Source organism: Pollicipes pollicipes, unplaced genomic scaffold (assembly GCF_011947565.3).
Source record: "Pollicipes pollicipes isolate AB1234 unplaced genomic scaffold, Ppol_2.1 Scaffold_6029;HRSCAF=7151_pilon_pilon_pilon, whole genome shotgun sequence".
In the NCBI taxonomy this organism is placed as follows: domain Eukaryota; kingdom Metazoa; phylum Arthropoda; class Thecostraca; order Pollicipedomorpha; family Pollicipedidae; genus Pollicipes; species Pollicipes pollicipes.
In genome coordinates this window covers 67,382-91,042 of record NW_023596799.1, presented here as the reverse complement: position 1 = coordinate 91,042, position 23,661 = coordinate 67,382, and the positions used below count along the sequence as shown (strand labels likewise).

Here is a 23,661-nt window from a genome sequence, read left to right as displayed (position 1 = left end):
CGGCGGCTCGCCCGGCGACAAGGCCGTCGGAGACGTGAGTGGGTCTGCCGGTCCGTGCGGCCACGGCGGCTCTGTGACCAGGCCTCAGCTGGCGCCGGCACTTGCCTCGTAGAGTTCGACGGCGGGGTCCCGCGATTTGCGTTGCTTGGTCATAAAGGCGGGATCGCTGCCTTTTCCCCACAGCTTTTAGCTTTGAAAGATAAACATACGTAGGCGTTAAGACAAGTGAAGAGTTACTAGGATGCGTTATGGTGATGTGTTGTATTCGGCCCTCCATCCCTAGCTGATGTACCGCGGCGACTTGGTCCATGCGGGGCAGCAGCCTGGCCTCCGGACGAGCATGACGCTGGCTTCCGGTGCCGGCAGATCATGATCAGTGACGTGGTGCAGGTGGGGCGCACCAGTCTGCCTGTTGACCTGCCGCCGCTGGGCACTATACAGCGGCCCCTCGTCAAGCCCGGACAGCACGTGTTCGCCATGCATAGTGACACACTGTCGCCATGGTTCAAGGCGAAGGTCAAGGACGTCATGGTCAAGCAGAGCGTAAGTCAAGTGCCTGTCCGGCCCCAGGGAGCCAAAATGTGTTGTTGGTAGGACGATCGTAACATCGCACACTGGGTCCGGCGCTAGTGCACGACAACCAGGTGTGTTTGAACGATCAGTGGACAACCTGAGCGTTGAGATCTGACTGCCAGTCGTGGGGAATGGGTTCTGCCTACGTCTCTTGCGTCGGTGTCTGGCGTGGGCGCCGTGACGGGTCGTCTTGCCTTACTGTCGCCGCCGTGACGGGTCGTATCGCCTGACCGTCGCCGCCGTGACGGGTCGTGCCGTCTGACTCGTCGCCGTGACGGGTCGTTTCGTCTGACTGTCGCCACCGTGACGGGTCGTGTCGTCTGACTGTCGCTGCCGTGACGGGTCGTGGCGCCTGACCTTCGCCGCCGTGACGGGTCGTGTCGCCCGACCGTCGCCGCCGTGACGGGTCGTGCTGTCTGACTGTCGCCGCCGTGACGGGTCGTGTCGTCTGACTGTCGCCGCCGTGACGGGCCGTGTCGCCTGACTGTCGCCGCCGTGACGGGCGGTATCGCCTGACTGTCACCGCCGTGACGGGCCGTGTCGCCTGACTGTCGCCGCCGTGACGGGCCGTGTCTCCTGACTGTCGGCGCCGTGGCGGACGGCGTCGCCTGACTGTCGCCGCCGTGACGGGCGGTGACGGTAGCTCCGCTGTGGTCCGTGCAGGGAATGCAGCTCCGCGTCAAGTTCGACTCGCCGCGCGTGACCTCCAACAAGAACCGCGTGGTGGAGGGCTCAGAGGTAGCGTACGTCAGCCAGTCGACAGTGCGGCTGCACGTGGGCGTGCGGGTGGTGGCCGCCTTCCGCGACCATCAGCAACAGACGCCCACATTCTACTCGGGCACGATCGCCGAGGCGCCCAAGACCATGAACGGCTACAGGTGCGCCGCTCCGCTGTCGTCGGCCGTCCTGATGTGCCGTTATGAGCGTACCGGAGGCCCAATGGTGACGTGGCCACTTACAGTTGGTGTAATGTTCACCTAGCATGCATACATTTGGAGCCTAAGGTGCCTAGCTCATTTTCGTTGATGTCCCTTGTAATATGTCATCAAAGTGATCGCTGCCTAAACCCTATGTGCTGGAGAAGCTAGCGTCAAAGTAGCGGTGTTACCAGTCGCATAATGGCGCACGTACAATGCCCGCAACATCTTATCAAATGTGTCAGTAGTCATCGCAGTATTCGTTATCCGCACATAGCCGATCATTACCTTCGGTCATGGAACGCGCTTACATGACGTGCGTGTGGTCCCACAACGCAGGTACCTGATCTTCTTCGACGACGGGTACGCGGCGTACGTGCAGCACCGGGAGCTGAAGCTCATCTGCCAGCCCTCCAAGGTGGTGGCCGACGACGTGCACCCGGACTGTCGCGAGTTCGTCGCCAAGTACCTGGCCCAGTTCCCCGAGCGGCCCATGGTCAAGCTGCAGAAGGGCCAGGTGGTGAAGACCGAGTGGGGCGGTGAGAGCTGGCGGCTGCGCAGGCCGCGCGTACCCCGGGGCCGGCTCGGTGGACGGGTTGGCTGCTCCCGCGGCGTTGGCTGCAATCGCGAAACAACACCGTCTCTGTTGGTGCCCTGTCGATAGCTGCCGAAAGAAGGCAGCGTCTCTGTTGGTGCCCTGTCGATAGCTGCCAAGGGAAGGCAGCGTCTCTGTTGGTGCCCTTTCGATAGCTGCCGAGAGAAGGCAGCGTCTCTGTTGGTGCCTTGTCGATAGCTGCCGAGAGAAGGCAGCGTCTCTGTTGGTGCCCTGTCGATAGCTGCCGAGAGGAGGCAGCGTCTCTGTTGGTGCCCTGTCGATAGCTGCCGAGAGAAGGCAGCGTCTCTGTTGGTGCCCTGTCGATAGCTGCCGACGTCGGACCGTGCTGCGTCTGCGCAGGCTGCAGCCCTCTGTACCAGAGCCGCCTTCGCGGACGTGATGCGCGCCGGCGTGCGTCGCGAACCATTCCGGTGTGTAACGCCCGACTGCGCCTGGCCGGCAGGCAAGTGGTTGCCGGCGCGCGTGGCCGAGGTGGACGCCTCGCTGGTCAAGATGGCGTTCGAGTCGGAGCGCCGCTCCGAGTGGATCTACCGCGGCTCGACGCGTCTAGCGCCCATGTACGCCGAGCTGGTGTCGCACCAGCCGCGCAAGCTCGGCACCGGTGCGCGCAGGAACATCCTGAACGCCGTCAACGTCGGCAAGGTCAGCGGCGGCACCGCGTGACCGGCCATGACAGGCCGGCGCGCCGAGCTCCGGGGAAGCAGCGTTGGCCAGCTGATTTTGATGTCGTTCACTTGTGCAACAAGTTTGGGAAATGCTGGTCGCTATAACGTCGCTGATCTTGTTGCTGTGCACGAGTGTAATCGGGGGCTTGTCAGTGAAGGCAATCTTTCGAGTGGCTTAATGTTGGCCATGCTTTTGTCACTGCTAATCACAAGACGCCCACTCATCATGTTGTGCAGCTGCAGTAACGGATTGACCGTTTGGCACGAACAAGCTGCCAGCAGCCCAACATTGCCGCTGCCACGCCATGGCGCCTGACGGTCTGACCGGTGTGTGAGACCGCGTTCTGTGTCCCGGCGGCCGGTCCGTCCAAGCCTCCGCCACCCGCTCCGCCGCTCACCGGGCCGGCTTGTCTTCAGAAAAATCGCGTATACGTCGAGTACACTCGACACTCTGAGCAAGAGGAAGAGTCGGCCGAGGAGACGGCGGCGGCGGCGGCGCTTCGCCGCCCGCCGCGCGCCGTCGCCCGCAAGAGCACGACGCCGGCGGCGCAGGAGGTGACGCCGCCGCCGCCGCCCACCGACCGATTTATCTCGCCCATTTCACCCATGGAGGGCGACGGCCAGATCACAGAGGTGAGGCGCGTCAAGTCATGGCAGGGCTGGGCCCGGCCGGCGCGGGGTGCCGACCACCGCGCTCCTGTCGGTCAGGTGCGCTAAGTTCGAACCTGGTCTCATTGGTGTCGAGATCAGGGAGCAAGCATGTTGGAATAACGAAGCTAGTTAATTCTAGTCATTGTGCACATGAGTGATCGGATAAATGGAATCATGCGGGTGTGCCTTCCGTGTGGCTTTCGAACGTCCCGTGGCGATGTGACGGCTGTCGGTGTGACTCATGGCCGGCCCCTGTGAGGCCTCGCTGCTGATATGCGGCCGGGTGGGACTGAGCGCCGCCGGGCGAGCCTTCACTGGACGTCAGTGGGTGGCCGGCCCCGGTGAGGCCTCGCTGCTGACATGCGGCCGGGTGGGACTGAGCGCCGCCGGTCGAGCCTTCGCTGGGCGTCAGTGGGTGGCCGGCGTCACCGCTCAGCTGTCCGCCTGTCGCCAGATCAGCAGCAAACCTCGCGTCACGCCGCGGCGCCTGCAGCCGCACGCCTGCGGCCGAGCCTGCATCCGCAACTTCAGCGTCGACATGGCCCGGCTCAAGGGCGTCAACCCGCTGCTGATGCCCATGATGAGCGGCTGGATACGGTAAGGCGGCCGCCGGACGCGGCCTGGCTGACCGCGGTGCTGCGGCGTCACCGCCGAGCGACGCACGCGCTATTCTGTTTGTACCGTGATAAGGTGCTTGTCGAACCCATTGATTAACGTGCAGGTACAGTTCTAGGTCCGTGTGACTTGATGCCGCTCTGTGTCAGAGAGCTGAAAAGAACCACCATATCGACTCTCGCGTTTTTTCGTTAGATTTGTTGGGTTTCGTTGTCCAGACACTCGCGGTTGTGATGGGAGGACGGCGTCGGGACCTTGGGGCAAGTACCTGCTCTCTCTCGGACGGACAATGCTGAAGACACGCTGAGCTGAAAGTTAGCGAGCATAGCATCAGGGTAGGACGCTGGTGCCGCCGCGCTGGAGTGTGCTGGGAGCTGCCGCCGCTGGGTGTCGGGGCGTGTCGCGCCGTCGCCGCGCGGGCTGACGGCCGGCCGTGTTCGGCAGCGAGATCGTGCGCCACCGGACCAGCAAGCGGACCGTGCTGTACCGGGCGCCGTGCGGCCGCCGCCTCCGCTCGCTCGACGAGGTGTTCACCTATCTGCGCCGCACCGACTGCAAGCTGGAGATCGACTGCTTCTGCTTCGACTTCTGGGTCCACTGCTTCACCGAGTTCGAGCCGGCCAGGAAGTTCTGCAGCATTAAGGTTAGCCGAGTTGGTGTGGCCGGTCTCACTTCAAGACAGCAGTCGGTGGCTGGCGTTGTGCGTTCTTCTGTGACTGGTAGCACAGTCCGCTCAGTGCGGTTGGACGCAAGATGCTGGAGGCAGCGCGTCGGCTCGCGTTACGCCTTACCTTCGTGTTAACCCCGCATGTTGAGGTGCCAGGAACGTCATACTCCTCCCCTACCCCCACCCACCTGCCAGGCCCAGCGAAGCGGCTCTGTGGCCAGCTGGTGCGGATTCGGGACTTAAGGCGGATGGGCGCAAGTGTTTGTCGCTGGTTTGAGTAACGCCAGGCCGTTGGCAGGACATATCGTACGGGAAGGAGAACGTGGCTGTATCGTGCGTGAACTCGCTGAACCGCGACTACCCCGACTACGTGGAGTACAGCACGCGGCGGCTGCCTACCAGTGGCGTGCAGCTCAACCTGGACTCCAACTTCCTGACCTGCTGCGACTGCACCGACGACTGCCAGGTACGCGGCCGGCCCCGCTGCCCGCCCGTCCCGCCGACGAGGCGGTGTTCGTCGGGTGCGCTGCGAATTCGTACGCGTAGTGTGCACCTGAAGAGACCGCGCTCTTTGTCTCGACGACGCCATGATGAACAGTAAAAGGTTTGAGCGGCGGCCGTCCGGGTCCGCGGCGCGCCGGGTCGGGTCACGACCCCGCCTGACCGGGCCGGGCCGCGGTCTGAGGCCGGCCAGGTCGGCAGGGGCCGACACCGAGCGGCCGTTCCCGGCCGCCGCCGTCTCGAGGCTCTGGCGGCGGCGCCCGGACAGCCGGACAGGCCCTCCGCTGCGACTCTGACGCGGCCCGGCGGGCGGCGGACCCGGCACCGCCAGCGCAGGATGACACTGCCCCCTGACACCGGCGAGCGCCGCCGGCGCCGGCCCCGCGCGCGCGCCGCCCCTGACCGCCGCCGACCGGCCGGCCCGCCTCGCCGTCAGGACAAGCAGAAGTGCTCCTGCTGGCAGTCCACCATCCAGGGTACAGCGTTTGGGCCCACCGGCCAGGTGGACGAGACGGCCGGCTACCACTACCGCCGCCTCATCAACGGCAACGTCATCACCGGCATCTACGAGTGCAACGACAGGTGCGCTAGTCTGTCTCCGTAGCGGTGGACGCCGGGGAGTGGACGGGGACGACGCGAGGAAGCGTTGTGATGGGCAATGGTGAAGTTAACTTGTACCTGATGTGTAGAAAAGACTGATTCATAAAATTGCGACAAAAGCTTTTAGATGCTACGTCGTGAACGTCATGCTTGGTTGTATTTGTTATGTTTGTCTGTGGCCCAGGCATGCGTGCCGTACCATGTGCTAATTCTGGTCTGTTCGCGGCGTCAGATCACATTTGTTGGTGTGCCTTGGGTTTGGTGAACGTTTTCCCAGGTGATGACGTGTAATGCGTACCAGTGTTCGCCTATCTTTTGCATCTGTTTCATGCCTTTTGGTGCAGCTGGCGTGGTTGTGCCTGCCTTGTGTGTACGCGCCGTGTTGTTGGACGGCCGTGTGCGTGCTCGGCAGGTGTAAGTGCCGCTCCAGCTGCCTGAACCGGGTGTGCCAGCATCCGCTGCGGCTGCGCCTGCAGGTGTTCAAGACACTGCGCCGCGGCTGGGGCATACGCTGCTTGGACGACATCCCCAAGGGCGGCTTCATCTGCGTGTACGCCGGGCAGCTGCTCACAGAGTCCGGTGCTAACGAGGTGCGTGCGGTGCGGGGGCCTGGCGCCAGTTGGGAGGCGTCGGGGCCTAGCGCTGGTTGGAAGGCGTCGGAGCCTAGCGCTAGTTGGGGGGGGGGGGGGGGGGGCGTCGGGGCCTGACGTTGGTGGGGAGACGTCAGGGCCTAGCGCCAGTCGTGAGGCGCCGGGGCCGTCCTGCCCCCTGTTGTCTGCCCTGTGGCCGCCGGCCCGCTCTGGGGCCTGTCCTATGGTGCTGCCCCCATTTGTCTGTCCTGTCCCGGCCCGCGCTGGAGCCTGGCGCGTGCTCACCCGGGCTCGCCGCCACGCCGCAGGACGGCAAGAACTATGGCGACGAGTACCTGGCCGAGCTGGACTACATCGAGGTGCTAGAGCGGCTCAAGGAGGGCTACGAGTCGGACGTGGTCGACGACGAGCAGAGCAGTAGCGACGAGAAACAGGACGACGACAAATCAGACGGTCAGTGGCTGCCGCCCCGCCCCACGCATGTCCTCTGCGATAGCTCAACAAAGGTTTGACTTCATCACGAGGCGTACTGAGCAGGAACGCGGCGGATCTTCCCTTCTGGGCATGCGTGTGTTAATGATTGGATGGACGTGTGCCCAAAAAGCACACCAGAAACGGCACACAGCAGCCCGCTGTTCGACGTGCGTATGCATCGCGACCCTAGAGCTGGTCGGTCGTCAGTAGCATTGCCGTCGCTGCGAGTGCACAGCGGTCACTGTCGCTGCTCGCTGCGAGTGCACAACGGTCGCTGTCGCTGTGAGTGCACAGCGGCCGCTGTGTCCCACCTTCACTGCACCCAAGCGACTTCATCCTCGCGCGTCGTGATATTTGTGGGTTGGCGGAAGCACCGGTGCCGTTCGCGGAGGACCGCCATTCTAAGGAGCTTTTGTGAGCTTGCACGAAGTACGGATATCCGGTGCAATTTCCGTGACTACTATTCGACGCACCGACACCGTACCCGTACGGAACGAGACCAGGTGGGCTGCGAAGCGACACTGTTCGATCGGGCAGCGGGGGGGGGGGGGGGGGAGCCAGCCGGTCGATGGCCGCCTGGTCCAGCTTACACGGTCTAGCCGATCCGACCGTCTTATCCTCCATCTTGCTGCATCCTCGCGACACCCCGCTGTCCGGGGCAGGCTACATGTGTTGGCCACGAGTGGGCCGGGAGTGCCGTGGGAATGGGGATCCCGACCGGGTACACAGCGGGCATGCGCAGGTTAAAGGATCGAAGCTCGGCGGTTGGCCTTCCAGGCGCATGCACGCCTGCCCCACTGATAACCACTTTCCTTCATCCCATAGCCCTGAAATGACCATTTTCGGTCGAAAGGGCTCTAATTCAAACAATCAATGCACGGTCTAGCCGCCCGATCCAGCTCGAACTCTCCCGAAAGCAACTCGGTGCCTTCAGTTTGGATTCGTAATATTGTCATACAAGTAGCCTAAATTAATTGGGCACGCAAAAGAAGCTCCCTAACTTGTTTACGTAGAACGCACGGAATAGTGTATCCTAGGGTCCATGCTAACGTCAAAAATATGATGAATTGTTACAGCAAGATAGAAAGCACGTAGCGATAGTGAGGATACAGAATGAAGCGGGCGGGTGTGCCGACATTTTTCACGGATTTGACTTCAAAATGAAAAGTTATGAAAAATTGCACGGATCACGGACTGATTTTGGTAAACTCAATTCGTACCATAGTTCGCAGTTGTCATATCGTATTCGTAGTTGTCATATCGTTGTCATATCGATCGTAAGTTGTCATGATATTCTAAACCACCTGTCGCGTCAGTTTATGACCGTGCATGTATGTGACTGGTAAGCGTTTGACGCCGTGTTCGGAGCGGCCTGAGGTACAGGCGCTGCCGTCGTCCCCTGACGTCTGCCGTGTCTGACGCCAGACGACGGCTCGCCGGAGGCCGAGGACGACGACTCCTCCTCCGGGCCGCAGTCGTCCGAGTCGACGCGTCGGCGCGGCGCCGCGCGCGACGACGACTTTGTGCCGCGCAAGGAGATCGGTGGCAGCGGCGACCAGGACCTGCGCCGCTCCAACAGGTGAGCCGCGCCAGCCGGCACCGGCGCAGGGGCGAGCGCCAGCTGCCTGATGACCAGGGCCGTGTGACGAGGTGGAACAGGCTGCCGCCTGAGCGGACGACACGCTGTTGGATACCAGGCCTTCAGGTCATGCCATCATGGCGAGGGCAGTGGGCGCGCCCGAAAGCCTCAATCATCATCATCATCATCAGATCATGCCATTGCGGCGGACATGGAATCAGCTACTTTGGGTAGTCATCTTGTCGCTGCCCGGCGGCGAAGGCTAGCTAGGAACATTGGTAGCCCTCCTCCAACAGCGGATGACACACATTGAGTCTGCGACAAAGGGCTTTTTTAACAATTGCAATATGGCACATGTTGAGGTTCATGTATTAAAAAATTTGGATTGCACAAGACGCAATCCGAACCTTTTGAATGGATGGATTTCTGAGGTCAGAACTGGTGCTAAGCAATGTTTGTTTTGTGAGGCTTGGCCCCTGTCATCCGGTCGGGCAATACCAGGTCATCGGCAGAATTTGGGGCCAACAATTTGACATGCTGCAATGCTCGACGCGGTCCGTCCCGCCCTCTGACGTCACCTGACCTTAAGCGCGGCCACCGGTCGCAGGCCATACACGTCAACAACGAATAGTGAGAGCTTAAAGCGACTTGAACCTACCTCGCCACGGGTTGGCTCGACATGCGGGCGCTCTAACCTATTGAGATGTCGTAACGGACAACACAAGCTATGGGGACGAACAGTTTAAGCAGGTTATACTTGTAATTTGATGCAAGGAAAGTGTGTTGACCCCGATGTAGATCAAAGCCGTTGAATTTCACGGTTGTCACCCATCCCACTGTCGATTGATGCTAAGTAAATTGAAGTAGTGGCGACGGGGTCGAACCCCGGCCAGGATTGACCTGAACACATTTTGTGTTTTCTGCATAGATGAAAAGTCTCCCTTCTTAATATGTACGTTTGCTTTTTGGCACGCGCTGTGAATGACACCGGTGTCACGCGCGCGGACGAAATGATGCTGTGGAGCGCCGCACTGCTGGAGTCCATCGGGCGTGCGCATCTAACCATGATCAGTGCAACTGTCTTCGCTCTGCTTCTGGATGAAAGTCACTAAAAGATAAAGGCGTGCAGACAAAGTTTTATGATAATGGAGGACAGTGACCTGTCTTGGCTCGTCTGGACCGTCACGCTTTTTAGAAACTGATGTCGTTGCCGCCGATTGCAGCTGCATGTGACGTTAAACAATACTAAGCGCAATTCCATAAACGACCCCGTTGCTTTTTTCAATGCATTTGGGCGCACGCTGTTTGATGAAAGGGATTTTTTGGCAGCATGTCAAGTTCAGCAGAATCTAGTGCTCCCCACTCTATTAACGAAGGCAGCGTGAAACTCCTTTGACGCGGAAAAACTACACCGCAGTTCCTGTTGAAACTGGTCGCAGCTCCCGACGCCCGATGTCGCGGCGGCGTTAGACGAACACGGTTGTGGGGAGGGGCGACGCACAGCCGTATTACCAGCACAGCGTGAGGCGGTGTGTGCGGCCGGCGCTCGGTCGCTGGCGCGGGCCATGTCCTCTGGGACGTGTTTAAGATTAAATGTCATAGCTGGCTGGGTGTAGCAGTTACCGACGTTGGACCGGTGTCAGCGTAGGCGTACACCGTGTTGTGCAGATCACTCGACGCAGATATCACAAGCTCATCACCATTGTGTGAAGCGGCCATTGGGCCGAGCCGGTGGCCTTACCCGCAGCCTCCCATTTTTTAAGCGGGGGATGTTAAGGTCTGAAAGCCACACCAGTGGACTTTGTTAGCAAACTCACGAACCGACCCCCTGCCTCCGTGCGTCTTTTAGACACCACGAATGGTTCCCACATGTGTTCGACTCCAGTGTATTAGGTTTGAATTGTATCTTCCTGTCGGTAATTGTTGCACTGCGCTGACAAATCAGCTACGCAGATGAACGTGTGTAAGCCATTAGTACGCTTTCGTATGGGGGAGGGGAGGGGGCTGTGAAAGTGTCGAACTTTGATTTCTTTGCCCGTAGAGTATATGTGCTATACTGCGTGCGCTTACCGTACACACTGATAATGCTTCAAGATTGATCAAGATTCGGTTGATTGGCCCACTGCCTGTCTGGCAGCTGTAACATGAAGCTGTAGCCGACGTCTGTATAAACCATTACGTACACAATGACAGCGGACTCATTTGTACTTCTTAATGTATGGTCCTGATTTGAAGTTGTTGGGAATGTACTTTATCAGTGATTAGCTGTACTTGTCAATTAATATTCCTTTGTATTACAGCTGTAATAAGTGCTCGAGCTTTTGTTCTTGTCAGGTTTTGTATTAGCACGTGCACAGCGTTTCTCTTCTTCCCAATCGCACAAATGCCATCATTTGGCGAAAAATGACATTCGACGATTTCATGAGTGATGCCAAAGCCTCTTTTCACGGTTGGTGCAGGTGCGGATATAGTTTATTGTCATAATCGGCAACTGATCTGTCTCAAATCAGGTCACGGCAAGCCAAATCAAAGGAAGTGGAAGAGCAAGAAACGAAGAAAAAGAAAACTACCGTCTCCAAGAGCGTGGAAGCAAAGAAAACTGCGCCACCAGATGCTACAGCAAAGTCCGACAATAAGAAAGCACAGACAGGTATCAAACACCCTTTAAGTCGGGCGATGGGCTATCGCTTATGGCCCAAACTTGGTTGGCTGCCTTTTAGTAATCGGCATGTCATGCGTGAAATGGGCGTTCATTCATTTGTGTATGCGGTGCTGCAAAGAGGCTGGTCTCAATTGGGAGCGTGTTCCTATTTGCTTTTGTTTGCAAGTGTTTGCAGCCAGTGTTGTTTGGAAACAAAGCTGTGCGATCTGCACCACATGCCTTTGTTTTTCATGTTGCCCAGACCCGTCCTGACCCGCTGTGTGCCCGTGTGACCCCAGAGGTCTTACCGTAGGCTGTCCCCACCCTCCCTGACCCGCTGTGTGCCCGTGTGACCCCAGAGGTCTTACCGCAGGCTGTCCCCACCCGTCCTGACCCGCGGTGTGCCCGTGTGACCCCAGAGGTCTTACCGCAGGCTATCCCCACCCTCCCTGACCCACTGTGTGCCCCTGTGACTCCAGAGGTCTTACCGCAGGCTGTCCCCACCCTCCCTGACCCGCTGTGCGCCCGTGTGACCCCAGAGGTCTTACCGCAGGCTGTCCCCACCCTCCCTGACCCGCTGTGTGCCCGTGTGACCCCAGAGGCGGACCGGGCGGGCGGACCGGGCGCCGGCCGTCTCTCACTGCCCGACGATGACTACAAGTCAGTACGGGAGCAGTTCGGCGCCGACGAGTACTGCTACATCATGGACGCCAAGACCATTGGCAACCTGGGCCGTTACCTAAACGTGAGCCACACCGCGTGACGGCGCCGCGCTCCGTCGCGTGATGGGGCCGCGCTCGGTGGGGGCGCGCTGTGCTGTGATTGTGCCGGGTCACGCTTGGTGATGTGAAACATCATAGGGTTAGCTTCCAGAACCATAGTTCGTAATGTTGGACTCATTATAGGGGGTGTCCCCCTGTTATATGGGGTTTTGGAATGAAAAAATCATGTTGAAGACCTTTCGGTGCACAGCGGATCGTTTGACATCAAACATTTAGGTGTACTTTCTAAGGTCACTTACCTATGGCAGGTGGTCAAAGTCACGCCATGGTTTCAGCGAAGGCAATTTCTAGGGAATCCTGCAGTCTGATCTAACAACGGAGTGTTAGACAAGGTCATGCATCTCTGAAGGACTTAGGCAACACAGCAGTTGAATGGGCAAATTACATTGATCTAAGGTCAGGTATAAAGGTCACGCCAAGGTCAAAACCAACTTCTTTTGTTACTCTAGGGCTTGCTGTATGGGGTAGTTTCTGGTGCTCATTTCGAATTTATGGATAGCAGGAACCGCATTATACATCTTCCATGGACTTCTTGGAGGTCAGAATAGGTCTGACCTAAAATGACCGACGTCAACATTTTGTTTTAGGAACAAGCTGCCTAGCGTAATCTTTGTCGCTTAATCAAATGCAAAACTCAAGGCAATCTTGCATTGTTTTGGTCACCTTGGCCTTCAAAAGGTCAAACGAGGTCACTCACCTTGAATGAGCATGTGACGTTTTGCTTAAAAACGGTTATCTGGGTTCTGGGGACACTTTGGAGACCAGCCTGGAACTTGACCTTGACCAAGCCATGCGTCGATCAAGGTCGAAAAAAATTGGATGTTGGAGTCTTTCATATTTGGCGTCCGTGAGCTCGAATTTTATATGTAATGGTCGTCAGTTGGCTCTCAATCAGTGTTGTGCAATGTGCGATGACGTAATCAAACGGTGGCTCATCGAAGAACATATTTACTAAACAAAGAAATTGTGTTGTCTGGAGCAGTCCTTTCTACTTGAAATTATACCAAAAGTCATAAGTGAACGTGTTTCATCATATTTGATGTTTGATTCAAAATCTTCAAATGTGAAACATTCCTGTTAAGCCACTACGTTTCTTAGACAAAGACTTGCACAGAAGTTCGTGCTATCAAAGGTACGTGCTGTAAACAGGTTCTTAAATGTTCGTGAGCGAAGTGGCTCGCAACGATAGGCGTTGGATTGGAAAATATTCTTATGCAAATGATGAGTTTATGTAGGTTGGTGTTACCTAAATGGTTGGTACTTTTTCGGGTTCGTCACATGAACCAGTCATCATTGCATGCAATCGGGAATGGATTTTATTCGTATTGAAGGTGTGCCGTAGCAATTGTTGTATGCAACAGGTTTGCAAACAAAATAGTTCACGGAAGTGTAAGTTCTGGGCAGCAGCGGGCTCTTCAAGACATTTTTTCTGAATCTGATGCGCAATGGAAATGGTCGTTGCTGTTAAAGGTGTAATAGGAAAGTTACATGAGGTGAAATTTGGGAAGTTAGAACCGTACACGCAACCTCGCCTTAAATCTTCCTGGAGTTTAATTTCTGTTTTGGCCTAAAACCACGAGGTCCTGACCCCACTAATCCTAGTGGTGGCTCCGCCCATGGTTCGACCCTGGGCCAAATGTGTTTATGTATCTTCCCTGACAAGAATTTTACCCAATACTTGTGTAAATGGGCTGGTCATTTCCAGGTCAAACAACATTTGTATAGCCATATGCCCGCGCGCCTTTCAAAATCTGCGGTTACAGAGACGCCCAGTGTAAGGTTAAGCACCTTCGCATGTAAGGCAGCATACACCTACCGTGCTCTGTCTGCTCGTACCCGGTATCAGTGCGCAGCTTTGCCAGGCCTGCGACGAACAACGGGACGGACGGACAGTGGACCGTTCTGATGGACTTGTATGCTCGCGTGACTTGGCTTCAGGTGGTGTCGCCCCTAGTCCGTCTGTCCCCGGCTCCCGTCCGACCGTGTACCATGTCTTTCACAGCACAGCTGCTCGCCGAACGTGTTCGTGCAGAACGTGTTCGTGGACACGCACGACCTGCGCTTCCCGTGGGTGGCGTTCTTCGCGCTGTCCTACATCCGCGCCGGCACAGAGCTCACCTGGGACTACAACTACGAGGTTGGCTCGGTGCCCGGCAAGGTGATGTACTGCCACTGCGGCAGTCAGGAGTGTCGCGGCCGCCTGCTGTAGCGCCCTGCTCACGGGCGCGTGCAGCGGCCGCCGACCGACCGGTGATATACTGCCGCTGCGGCAGTCAGGAATGTCGCGGCCGTCTGCTGTAGCGCCCTCCTCACGGGCGCGTGCAGCGACTGCCGACCGACCGGTGCTGCACCGCCACTGCGCAGTCAGGAATGTCGCGGCCGTCTGCTGTAGTGTCCTGCTCACGGGCACGTGCAGCGGCCGCCGACCGACTGGTGATGTTCTGCCACTGCGGCAGTCAGGAGTGTCGCGGCCGTCTGCTGTAGCACCCTGCTCATGGGCGCGTGTCGGGAGCGGGCGGCGGCTGCCGACCGACCGGTGATGTACTGTCGCTGCGGCGGTCAGGAATGTCGCGGCCGCCTGCTGTAGCGCCCTGCTCACGGGCGCGTGCAGCGGCCGCCGGCTATAGTGCCCTGCTACAATACATCCCGGAGCGATGTACTGCCACTGCGGCACGCTGATCTAGGATGATGAAAGTCAGGAATGTCGCGGCCGCCTGCTGTAGTGCCCCGCTCACGGACGCGTGTCAGGAGCGGACGGCGGCAGCGGGAGCGGGTCTGGTCTGTGCGTCTGTCTGTCGAGGGCGGTCCACCCCGGCACGGCTCGCTCGGGAGGACACTGTCGTCCATACTGCGGCCGGCGATGTCACGCGGCGGCGCTCACCTGGCCTCTGGGAACAACCCCGGTGTGGCTGTACACCGCGCTTGATTAGTCGAGAATAAACGTTGGTGCGCCCTCGGGCTCAGAGGGCGCCCGGGTAAGTATGGCGTCTTGGTTGTTTCCTCGAAACTTTTACGATGTTCGTCAGTTCTATGCCTTCGTGTACCCTGCGCTAGTTTGCCATTTCTGCACGTTGTAATCGTATGTATGATCTCAGGTGCTGAGTAACCATTGGCTGGAGCTCTGCTCCAAACTGTCTGTAATACAAACGTTCACAGTTGATTGTGCGTTGTTTTTTTTTTAGCACAAACCACTCGTGCTCACATTTTGTGATCAGCTGCACGTAAGGGAACCTACAACTGGTTGGCTGAAACGGCCGTTGGAAAATATTTCATTCAAAATTGTTCCATGGGCTTGAAATTGCTTAACTTCAGATACATGTCATCATTCATGGAAGTGTTAAGCAAGACAACTTTTCCTAACTAAAACATGGTCCCAACTCACTGCATGCAGGCGATTTACATACGTCGGATCACCTGCATGTTTCAGTCGAGTCATCCTGACGAACAATCAGTAAGGTCCCTTTCGCGGGGCGAGGCCAGCGAAACAACAGACGTGTTAGTGCGGGTGATAAAAAATTGTAAACCAGTCTGAATGGGGCAAGTGTCCTGGGCACCCACACGAATGGATCTTGCAAAGTGCGTGGGGACATCACCAGTGGCTGCAAACGCATGGTTTTGTGAAAAGTGCCCAGCTGTGCGAAGCCGCTGGAGCTACGTAGTTTGCGGCTAGTGGACATTGGTTGGGTTGGGTTTACCGAAGAAGCGTATCTAGATGACAGACGCATACAGTAACGGTACAGTCTGATCAGTTTTGCATGCTTCCTTTCGATAGTATTTTCCTTTAGCGTAATGAAACTGCCAAATTTATCTGTAGCACGAGCCCGATGGGAGGTGAGTAGGTCTTAACACTCGATCCACTCGATCATGTTTGTGGCGTGTTCAGCGCCTCGGTTTCATTCGTGCGCAAGCTCCTGATAAAGTGGCACGACGCGAAGGCATTCGTGCGGATGATCATAGGTCAAATATCGAGATTGTCCCGGATGCTCATCCGTCACATATCGAGATTATCCTGGGCGGATGCTCGTCCGTGACATATCGAGATTATCCCGGATTCGGTTGCGCGATGCCGTCGTGTCCAGCCTTCTGGGCTCTTCATGACTGCATTGCGGCGTCTGGTCGAATCTAGCCAATGCTGAGTCCAACCCACCCGTGGTTCTGCCCCTCGATCTCAAAAGCGTCCGTATCATATCATATCATATCATGTCCACAGTTGATAATGCCCGCGAAATAGTTCCACGTGTGTCCGCTAGGGTACGTTCGAATAACCAGGACCTAATAATAACCAGGTAACCAGGACCCGATTTGGAGGGCTCCCGAACGATCGAGTGTGCCCAAGCAGGTTAACAGACGGGGTCCGCGACATGGCCGAAGAGCCCTCCGCAAGTGCCAGGAAATTGGAAAGGCACTAGACCAATGAAGAGGGTCCATTAGCACATCGTGAGTGTGCCGTTAGGTTAACCGAGACCAATGTGAATGGCCCCTGGGCATACGAGGGTACCCCGGTAGCTAAACATGTGGGTCTCTGCTAAAGCGTACAGAGCCTGTCGGGCGAATGAGAAGAATTCGTGGAGGGCCTCTGATCGACAGCAGATAGGGCCCCGACAGGAGTGTATGGCCCTCCGAACAAATGCAAAGAAATCAAGGGAAACGTGGAAGGCTCCCTGACGATCGGATCGCCGCTGCAAGTGGAAATACAGGTCCTGTGGCAGTGGGGTGGGGCCTCTGCACACCGTAATGAGCCTTACAGTCTTCCAATTACCACCCTCTCGATCAGCAAAGAATAATTAATGTCTTCCCGTGCATAGGCGTAGGAACATTTCAAAGGTGGAGGGGGGGGGGGGGGCGGCAAGCTCAGGGTGTACTTCAGGACCTTTTTCTGGAAAGCGAGCCAGATGACCAGGCGGAGGGGGGGGGGGGGGGGGAGGAGATCGTCATCGCCATTTATTCAAATGGCATGGCTGCTATGCTAGTTATCCATCTAGAGCTGTTTATCACTGATACACAATCTTGCCTATTCGACCCATCCGTCATTTGGCAAATAAGGCTACTCACCTTCCCTAGATTATTCCTCCAGTTTAACATTGTATTTACTGGGGAGACGAAATTCCACGAGCGGGTAGGTATTTTGGGTCATTAATGAAGCATTTCCCTCCACACTGTAGATGCCAAAATACGGCATGGATATAGGCTGGTGAGAATTTTGGAAGTGGATCGATGGCTCACAGTGCGCTAGGTTTTTCATGCGCCTTCATTTCGCTGGCTGCTTTTCAAGAAATAAGTTGTCGCAGCATTTTAGGCGGAAATAATTCGGGAGCTTGAAACTGCGAGAAACAATAAAATCCATAAAACTGGAGATTCTCTTTTAAGAATCAAGTCACATAATAAGGCCCATCTGTCATATGTTCCTTATCTGGGCCCTGCTCCTGTCCGCCGTCGTTGGTCACTGTCCTGGCCTGGGTGTCTCCCGCGTGACTGACTGCGAGCTAATCGTGTGTCTACTTTGTTGCATGCTTATGGATCAGCGTTATTTCTACATGGTGTATCAAACATGTGTTGGGCACCTGCAGCAGTATTTTTCTCGAATTATCTTCCCTTATACCACACCATCGCAGAAAAATAGCCTCCGGGAAGCTGTCTGCCTTAGGTATGGATTGGCCCAACGGACACTTCATTGCCCATCATGCAACGTACGCAACTTGATCTGCTTTTGTGTGTAGGCAGGGACGTAGCCAGAGCCTTGCCAAGAGGGAGCAATGGGTTGATAAAAGCCCATATTATGGCGATCCCCCAAATCCCCGGATATGGCTGGATTGTTAACAAGTGACACGGCTTTCTTCCTTTTATTGTTATTTTTACCTTGTAACCAGAACAGAAACCGGGAGCTACCTTGAGTTCAATTCTGTTTGCGTTTTGAAGTCAATAAGCTGCAGAAATCAGGCGTTGAACGACTGCATGGAAGAAATCACCGGCGCTCTTAATTTACAATGGTTAGCTGACTCTTTCTAAACCGATAAAATTCAGAAGCTTTGTCAACTTTTTATCTGGGTTCTACAGATATTGAAGACATTGCGAATGTATGTTGTAGATCGATATGTTTGATCCAAATTTGAAGACGAAAATTTGATTGCAAATCAAATGGTCAACAATGCGTATTAACATGGCCAAGCCATGTGTTGCCTGAAAATGTTCACCATTCAGTCAGAATCGATTAGTGATGCAATTTATATAACGTGTTTCTTAACATGCTCGCTCGCAAATCTTAGCAACAAAAACCTCGGCACCAGGCGTTGCAGTCTCCATAGTTGGTAGTAGTCTCCATAGTCTCATAGTCCCTATAGTTAGTAGTTAGTAGTTAGTAGTAGTTAGTAGTAGTAGTCTCCGCGGAGCGTCAGCCCAGTAGCCAACAGTTAGCCGTGGCCCACCGATGGACGAAAATGATGACGCTTCTGAAATGATTACCTTTAAAGACTTTAATCAACTAGTTATACAAGTTATGTGGTGTAATTTGGAGCATGCGCACTCGAAAATTTTAGAAACACAAACCTTGCCCCCAGACGTTGCAGTCTCCGTAGGACGCGCGGCGTCGGTCTAGCTGCTAATATTATGTTGTGGCCAACGGGTAGACGAAAATGACGACGCTTCTGAGAAAGTATCCTTGGACGCTTCATGACATCAGATTTTGTGTTTGGAAGGCACTCTGAGGGCATATTTCACGCGTGCAATTTTTAGGTTGATGAAAAGAACGGATTAGCCCCTAAACCACCGCGAAGTGAGGCCGGAATTTGGTGGTTGAACTGGAAGAGTGAGGGTAAAATCCCTATTTTTCGTGTTTCCGCAGCTATCTATGCGTCTAGAAGACAAATTAACGCGGCGCCCGCCGTCTGGTGGCTCTTGCGATGGCCGAAACTTATCAGCTTTACGGAAGTTGCAACCCAGACCACCCTTGTCCTTGCTCTCGAGGCTGCGGGCGGGCATGTTCAAGCCTTTTGATGTAATTTGTTTCAATTATGCGTTCTGAAAGAAATGAACGTTCTCAGGCAAGCGTGGCATAACCTTGCTCGTTTTTAAAATTCGTTTCGACCCGTGCTTTTCAACAATAATGAGAGCCCCAATCTACTCAACAATAATGAGACCCCTTATTCCCTTCCGGACAAGGGGCCTCTTGAGTAGAACACTAGGGGTACATTTCCGTTTCCAGTTAAGGGCTAAAGGGTTATTCTGTGCCATCGCGAAGTGTCTTCTGGCTATCATTCTGGTGGCACGGGTCGGGATCTCCTGGTCGATCCGGAGATCATTAGAAGGATATATTATATCACATTGTTCCCATCCCTGACACGGGAGGCCTTCTGATCCGCGCAGTTAGCCCCGGATCAGCACAGGGACCCTCATTGACGCAACAACATCCCTGATCGCCGCAGGCAGTCCGATAGTTTTCACATAGACTCCAGTTCCATGTTTTTTTCTGTGTTCTTCAGAAATATTGAGTTCTCTCTGACTGTAGATTGCAGAAGAAATGGGGTTCATAATTTGTATTAACATGGCTAGCCCATGTTTATCTTACAATGCTCAAGATCCTGTCAGAGCTGATCACTGATAAGAAAACTACGTAATATGGTGTTGAACATGCGTTCTCGCAAGTCATAGCAATAACAGCCTCGACGCCCGGCGTTGCAGGCCGCAGCCCGTGCGGCGCCGGCCTTGCGGCCGTAGCGCTAAGTGATGGCCAGTGACCAAATGAAAAAGATGACGCAACGTAAAGGAGATCGCTGGTGAACTAGTTAAATCGGCGCGCATATTTAATGCAGTGCAAAAGTAAGCCAAATGCAACCTTAATCTGAAAAGTGTGAGGGGCAGCCAACATTGCTGGCCCCCCGCCTTAAAAAGTGTGGGGGGGGGGCAAGGCCCCCCTGGCCTCCCCTGTTCCTACGCCCATGTGTCCGTGGATCCTTCGCTTTCGCTTGCTTTTGTTTTTGGCTGCATTAAGACCCAAAGACGGCCAATTTTACCGCGTTTTGTATGAACAAAAATGTGTTTGTTCTGCCGGCTGGCCTTTTCGGAACCTATGGGTCTCGTCGGAGCACAAGGAGGCCTCAGCCCTGTGCTCCTTCCCATTCTGGATCCGCTTCTAGCGTGATATATATATATATATATATATATATATAGATATAGATATAGATATAGATATAGATAGATAGATAGATATAGATATAGATATAGATATAGATATAGATATAGATATAGATAGATAGATAGATAGATAGATAGATAGATAGATAGATAGATAGATAGATAGATATATATATATATATATATATATATATATATATATATATATATATATATATATTAAGGGAGCCTCAGCCCTGTGCTTTCTTCCCCTCTGGATCCGCCACTGGTATGTGATTATTATATATATATATATATATATATATATATATATATATATATATATATATGTGTGTGTGTGTGTGTGTGTGTGTGTGCGTGTGTGTGCGTGTGTGTGCCCCCAGGCGTTCTCCCCTCACCCTGCGATGATTTTGATGCTGTCTAGGTTGTAGGACGGACCTGACTGGGGTTGAGACAAGGTCAGCGATACTTACATTGCGGTAGTATTTTAGCCCATATCCCTGTTGCCGGAGATCACGACGTCATATAGGATGAAAACCTTATAATAATTGCAGGAGAACTTTCCTTAAGAGAATCTTTTGCTGGGTTCAGTCCTTGGCAAAGCCACCGACATGGATAGCGCTTTATGCCTCTTTCGAATACTTCGCTCCCATCCAATAATTGTTATGACACTTCCCCTTCCCTGTCCCTGTCCTGTCCTAGGCCCCAATTTCCGGAACGTCTCCAACGACATTACAACCGTCAAAAATATCCATTTTTCAATATGTTGTCTTCACCTCCCGCCCACAACAAATGTGATGGGCAACGCATTGACGCTCCTGGCCCGTGACCCCCCCCCCCCCACACACACACACACTCATGCCCACTCTTGGTTCGTGGTCCTCGTGAGTGTGTGAGAAGACGACATGACGCAGCTGTGCCGGGGCTGTCACAGCATGACGCAGCCGTGCCGGGGCTGCCATAGCATGACGCAGCCGTGCCGGAGCTCTGCCATAGCATGACGCGGCCGTGCCGGGGCTGCCATAGCATGACGCAGCCGTGCCAGAGCTCTGCCATAGCATGACGCGGCCGTGCCAGGGCTGCCATAGCATGACGCAGCCGTGCCGGAGCTCTGCCATAGCATGACGCGGCCGTGCCGGGGCTGCCATAGCATGACACAGCCGTGCCGGGGCTCTGCCATAACATGACGCAGCCGTGCCGGAGCTCTGCCATAGCATGACGCGGCCGCGCCGGGGCTGCCGTAGCATGGCGCAGCCGTGCCGGAGCTCTGCCATAGCATGACGCGGCCGTGCCGGGGCTGCCATAGCATGACGCAGCCGTGCCGGAGCTGTGCCATAGCATGACGCGGCCGTGCCGGAGCTCTGCCATAGCATGGCGCAGCCGTGCCGGAGCTCTGCCATAGCATGACGCAGCCGTGCCGAGGCTGCCATAGCATGACGCAGCCGTGCCGGAGCTGTGCCATAGCATGACACGGCCGTGCCGGAGCTCCGCCATAGCATGACGCATCCGTGCCGGGGCTGCCATAGCATGACGCAGCCGTGCCGGAGCTCTGCCATAGCATGACGCAGCCGTGCCGGGGCTGCCGGCCAGTGTGCAGTGCGATCGCTCAAACCCGTGCCGGTCAGCCGCGAGTCGGTGTCGCCGCCAGCGGTGAACGCTGCGCGCCATCTCCATTCTGCATCCGGTCCCATTCAGCTGTGTAATGGCCCACATGCGGTGTCGCATTCAGCTGAATTGAGTTGTGTACAGACATATCAGGCCAGGTTTAGTTGCCTTTCACCTTCAGGGATTGCCGGCTCCCTGCCTCTTTCTCTCCTCACTGACTCCCCATCTCTGCTTCCCTGCTTCTTTCCTGCTCTCTTCCTCTCGAACGCTCTGTCAATAACAACAGCCGCGTTTGGTTAATGTCGGCAGCTGTCAAGACAATGCCATTCAAACCCAACTGGCATCCATCCTGGTCCCAACCACGGAAACTCCAAACAAACGGGCGGCGCGGCTGGGAGAGACGCCCCACCGCTGCATCCGTAGTCAGACATCACCCCCGGCAGTCGGCACATCTCCCCGCCGCTACCGACGGAAGCGGTTCTCTCCAGAGCAGGGTGGGGTCCGGGAGCGCCTGCCACCCCGACGAGCCTCCTCGCCGCCCGCTCATCTGATTTGCCGCGCGGGAGGAGAAGGGTGAGCGAGCATGAATCAATAGACGGCTGGTTAGGGGAGTCGGAGCCGCAAAGACGGTTCGCTGAGGAGAAGCACGACACGGCTCGGCCGGTGGACAGCGGGCTGCCCGCGCCGGGCTCGGGCGGCAGCGCACGGGTGTCTCCGCGCCCCGAGCCACGTCCCTCCGAACACTGTGCGTGGTGTCCGTGACGTGACCGAACACATCGCGGGAGGCGTGCGGCGACTGCTGCTGTCAGACAGGAACGGCACGAGGTAAGTAAGATGTGCCTGAAACTTGTCATCATCAGGCGCGCGGCTCACAAGACAGGCTGGGCGCAGGGGCACAACCGGTTATTTGGCAGTGTGTGTGTGTAGGGGGGGGGGGGGGATAAAGCGTTGACAATTGTCCCCGTAATGATTAAAGGCCTCCACAAAAATCACCGTCTTTGTACCGGTTGATTTTGAAAGGGCATGATGGTCTTCGTTTCATTTTTCGAGCATTTTACCTAACCTTTTTAACCTTTAACTTTGTTCTGTTGGATTCGCAGGATAACAGCCTCATGTTTGAATATTTTGTTCTTTAACACGCGCCCAGGTGGCCGGCTGGATAGCCCTTGCTTGGGGGGGGGGGGAAGAAGGGTCAATTTTACCCCCTGAGATCTCAGAAACTAAGAGAGCTGGAGACACCAAATTCCTGTGTTCCTAAAGATAAAATGCTCCTCCTGGGTCATTTTAGGCCAGTGACCTATTCTGACATTTATGAAGCCCATGGAAGATGTATAATACGGTTCCTGTCATCAATGAACTCCAAATGAGAACCAAAAACTACCCTTTCAGAAAACCCTAGAATAATACAAAAGATTGGTTTTGACCCTGGTCTGGCCTTCATGCCTGACCCTGGGTCAATGGACTTCGTTTATTCAATTGCTGTGTTGCTTAAGAAAGTATATGAGAGATATATAGCTCTGTCTAACACTCCCTTGTTGCAACAGATTGCATGATTCCCTAGAAACTGACTTCACTGAATCCACTGCCTGACTGACGTGCCGTAGGTCAGCGACGTTACAAGGTACATTTTAATTGCTGATACCAAACGGTCCGTTATTCCATTGTCTATAGCTATGCAAAATTTGGTCCGGCTATGCCGCGCCGTTCGGAACCCATTCTGGAAAAAATCTTCGTGGGGGGGGGGGGTCAAATTGACCCCCGTCCTAGCGCTTGTTAAAACAGTGTTTCAAGGTTTCACAGCATTTATTACACCAGCATTTTGGCAAATTAGTATGCTGCACACATTACAAAATACACAGGATGGGAAAGGCAAACCAAATGCAATGCATTACTTTCATAGTGGTGAGCGGCGAGTACAGAGAGATTTCTCCCGCGGGAGCGGCTACTTTAAATCAAAGCTGAGCTTTTCAGGCTTCCGAAAACACCGGTTTTGCCAACGAAACCTTACACATCTGATCTAACAAATGCAAAGTATGAAAAGGTTGGTGTACTCCCTTT

At 55.2% G+C, this 23,661-nt stretch overlaps 1 protein-coding gene across 1 annotated transcript; it reads left to right on the top strand.

Moving 5' to 3' along the window:
- Nucleotides 1-10: 10 nt before the first annotated feature.
- LOC119104173 (histone-lysine N-methyltransferase eggless) lies at nucleotides 11-15,017 on the top strand. The gene is made up of 16 exons (XM_037227851.1): nucleotides 11-34; nucleotides 367-543; nucleotides 1,237-1,451; nucleotides 1,830-2,029; nucleotides 2,549-2,748; nucleotides 3,189-3,404; nucleotides 3,877-4,019; nucleotides 4,482-4,680; nucleotides 5,003-5,170; nucleotides 5,642-5,787; nucleotides 6,218-6,395; nucleotides 6,704-6,848; nucleotides 8,295-8,448; nucleotides 10,959-11,098; nucleotides 11,689-11,834; nucleotides 13,874-15,017. Exons 2-16 carry the CDS (start codon nucleotides 370-372, stop codon nucleotides 14,078-14,080), a joined length of 2,631 nt encoding a protein of 876 aa, XP_037083746.1. The 5' UTR covers nucleotides 11-34; nucleotides 367-369; the 3' UTR covers nucleotides 14,081-15,017.
- Nucleotides 15,018-23,661: the final 8,644 nt, after the last annotated feature.

Excerpts from the sequence above, each read along its gene's own strand:
- LOC119104173 (XM_037227851.1), top strand. The coding sequence starts at position 370 with ATGATCAGTGACGTGGTGCAGGTGGGGCGCACCAGTCTGCCTGTTGAC. Across the intron at positions 1,452-1,829 it reads AAGACCATGAACGGCTACAG|GTACCTGATCTTCTTCGACG; the intron begins GTGCGCCGCTCC and ends CCCACAACGCAG. Across the intron at positions 2,030-2,548 it reads GGTGAAGACCGAGTGGGGCG|GCAAGTGGTTGCCGGCGCGC; the intron begins GTGAGAGCTGGC and ends CCTGGCCGGCAG.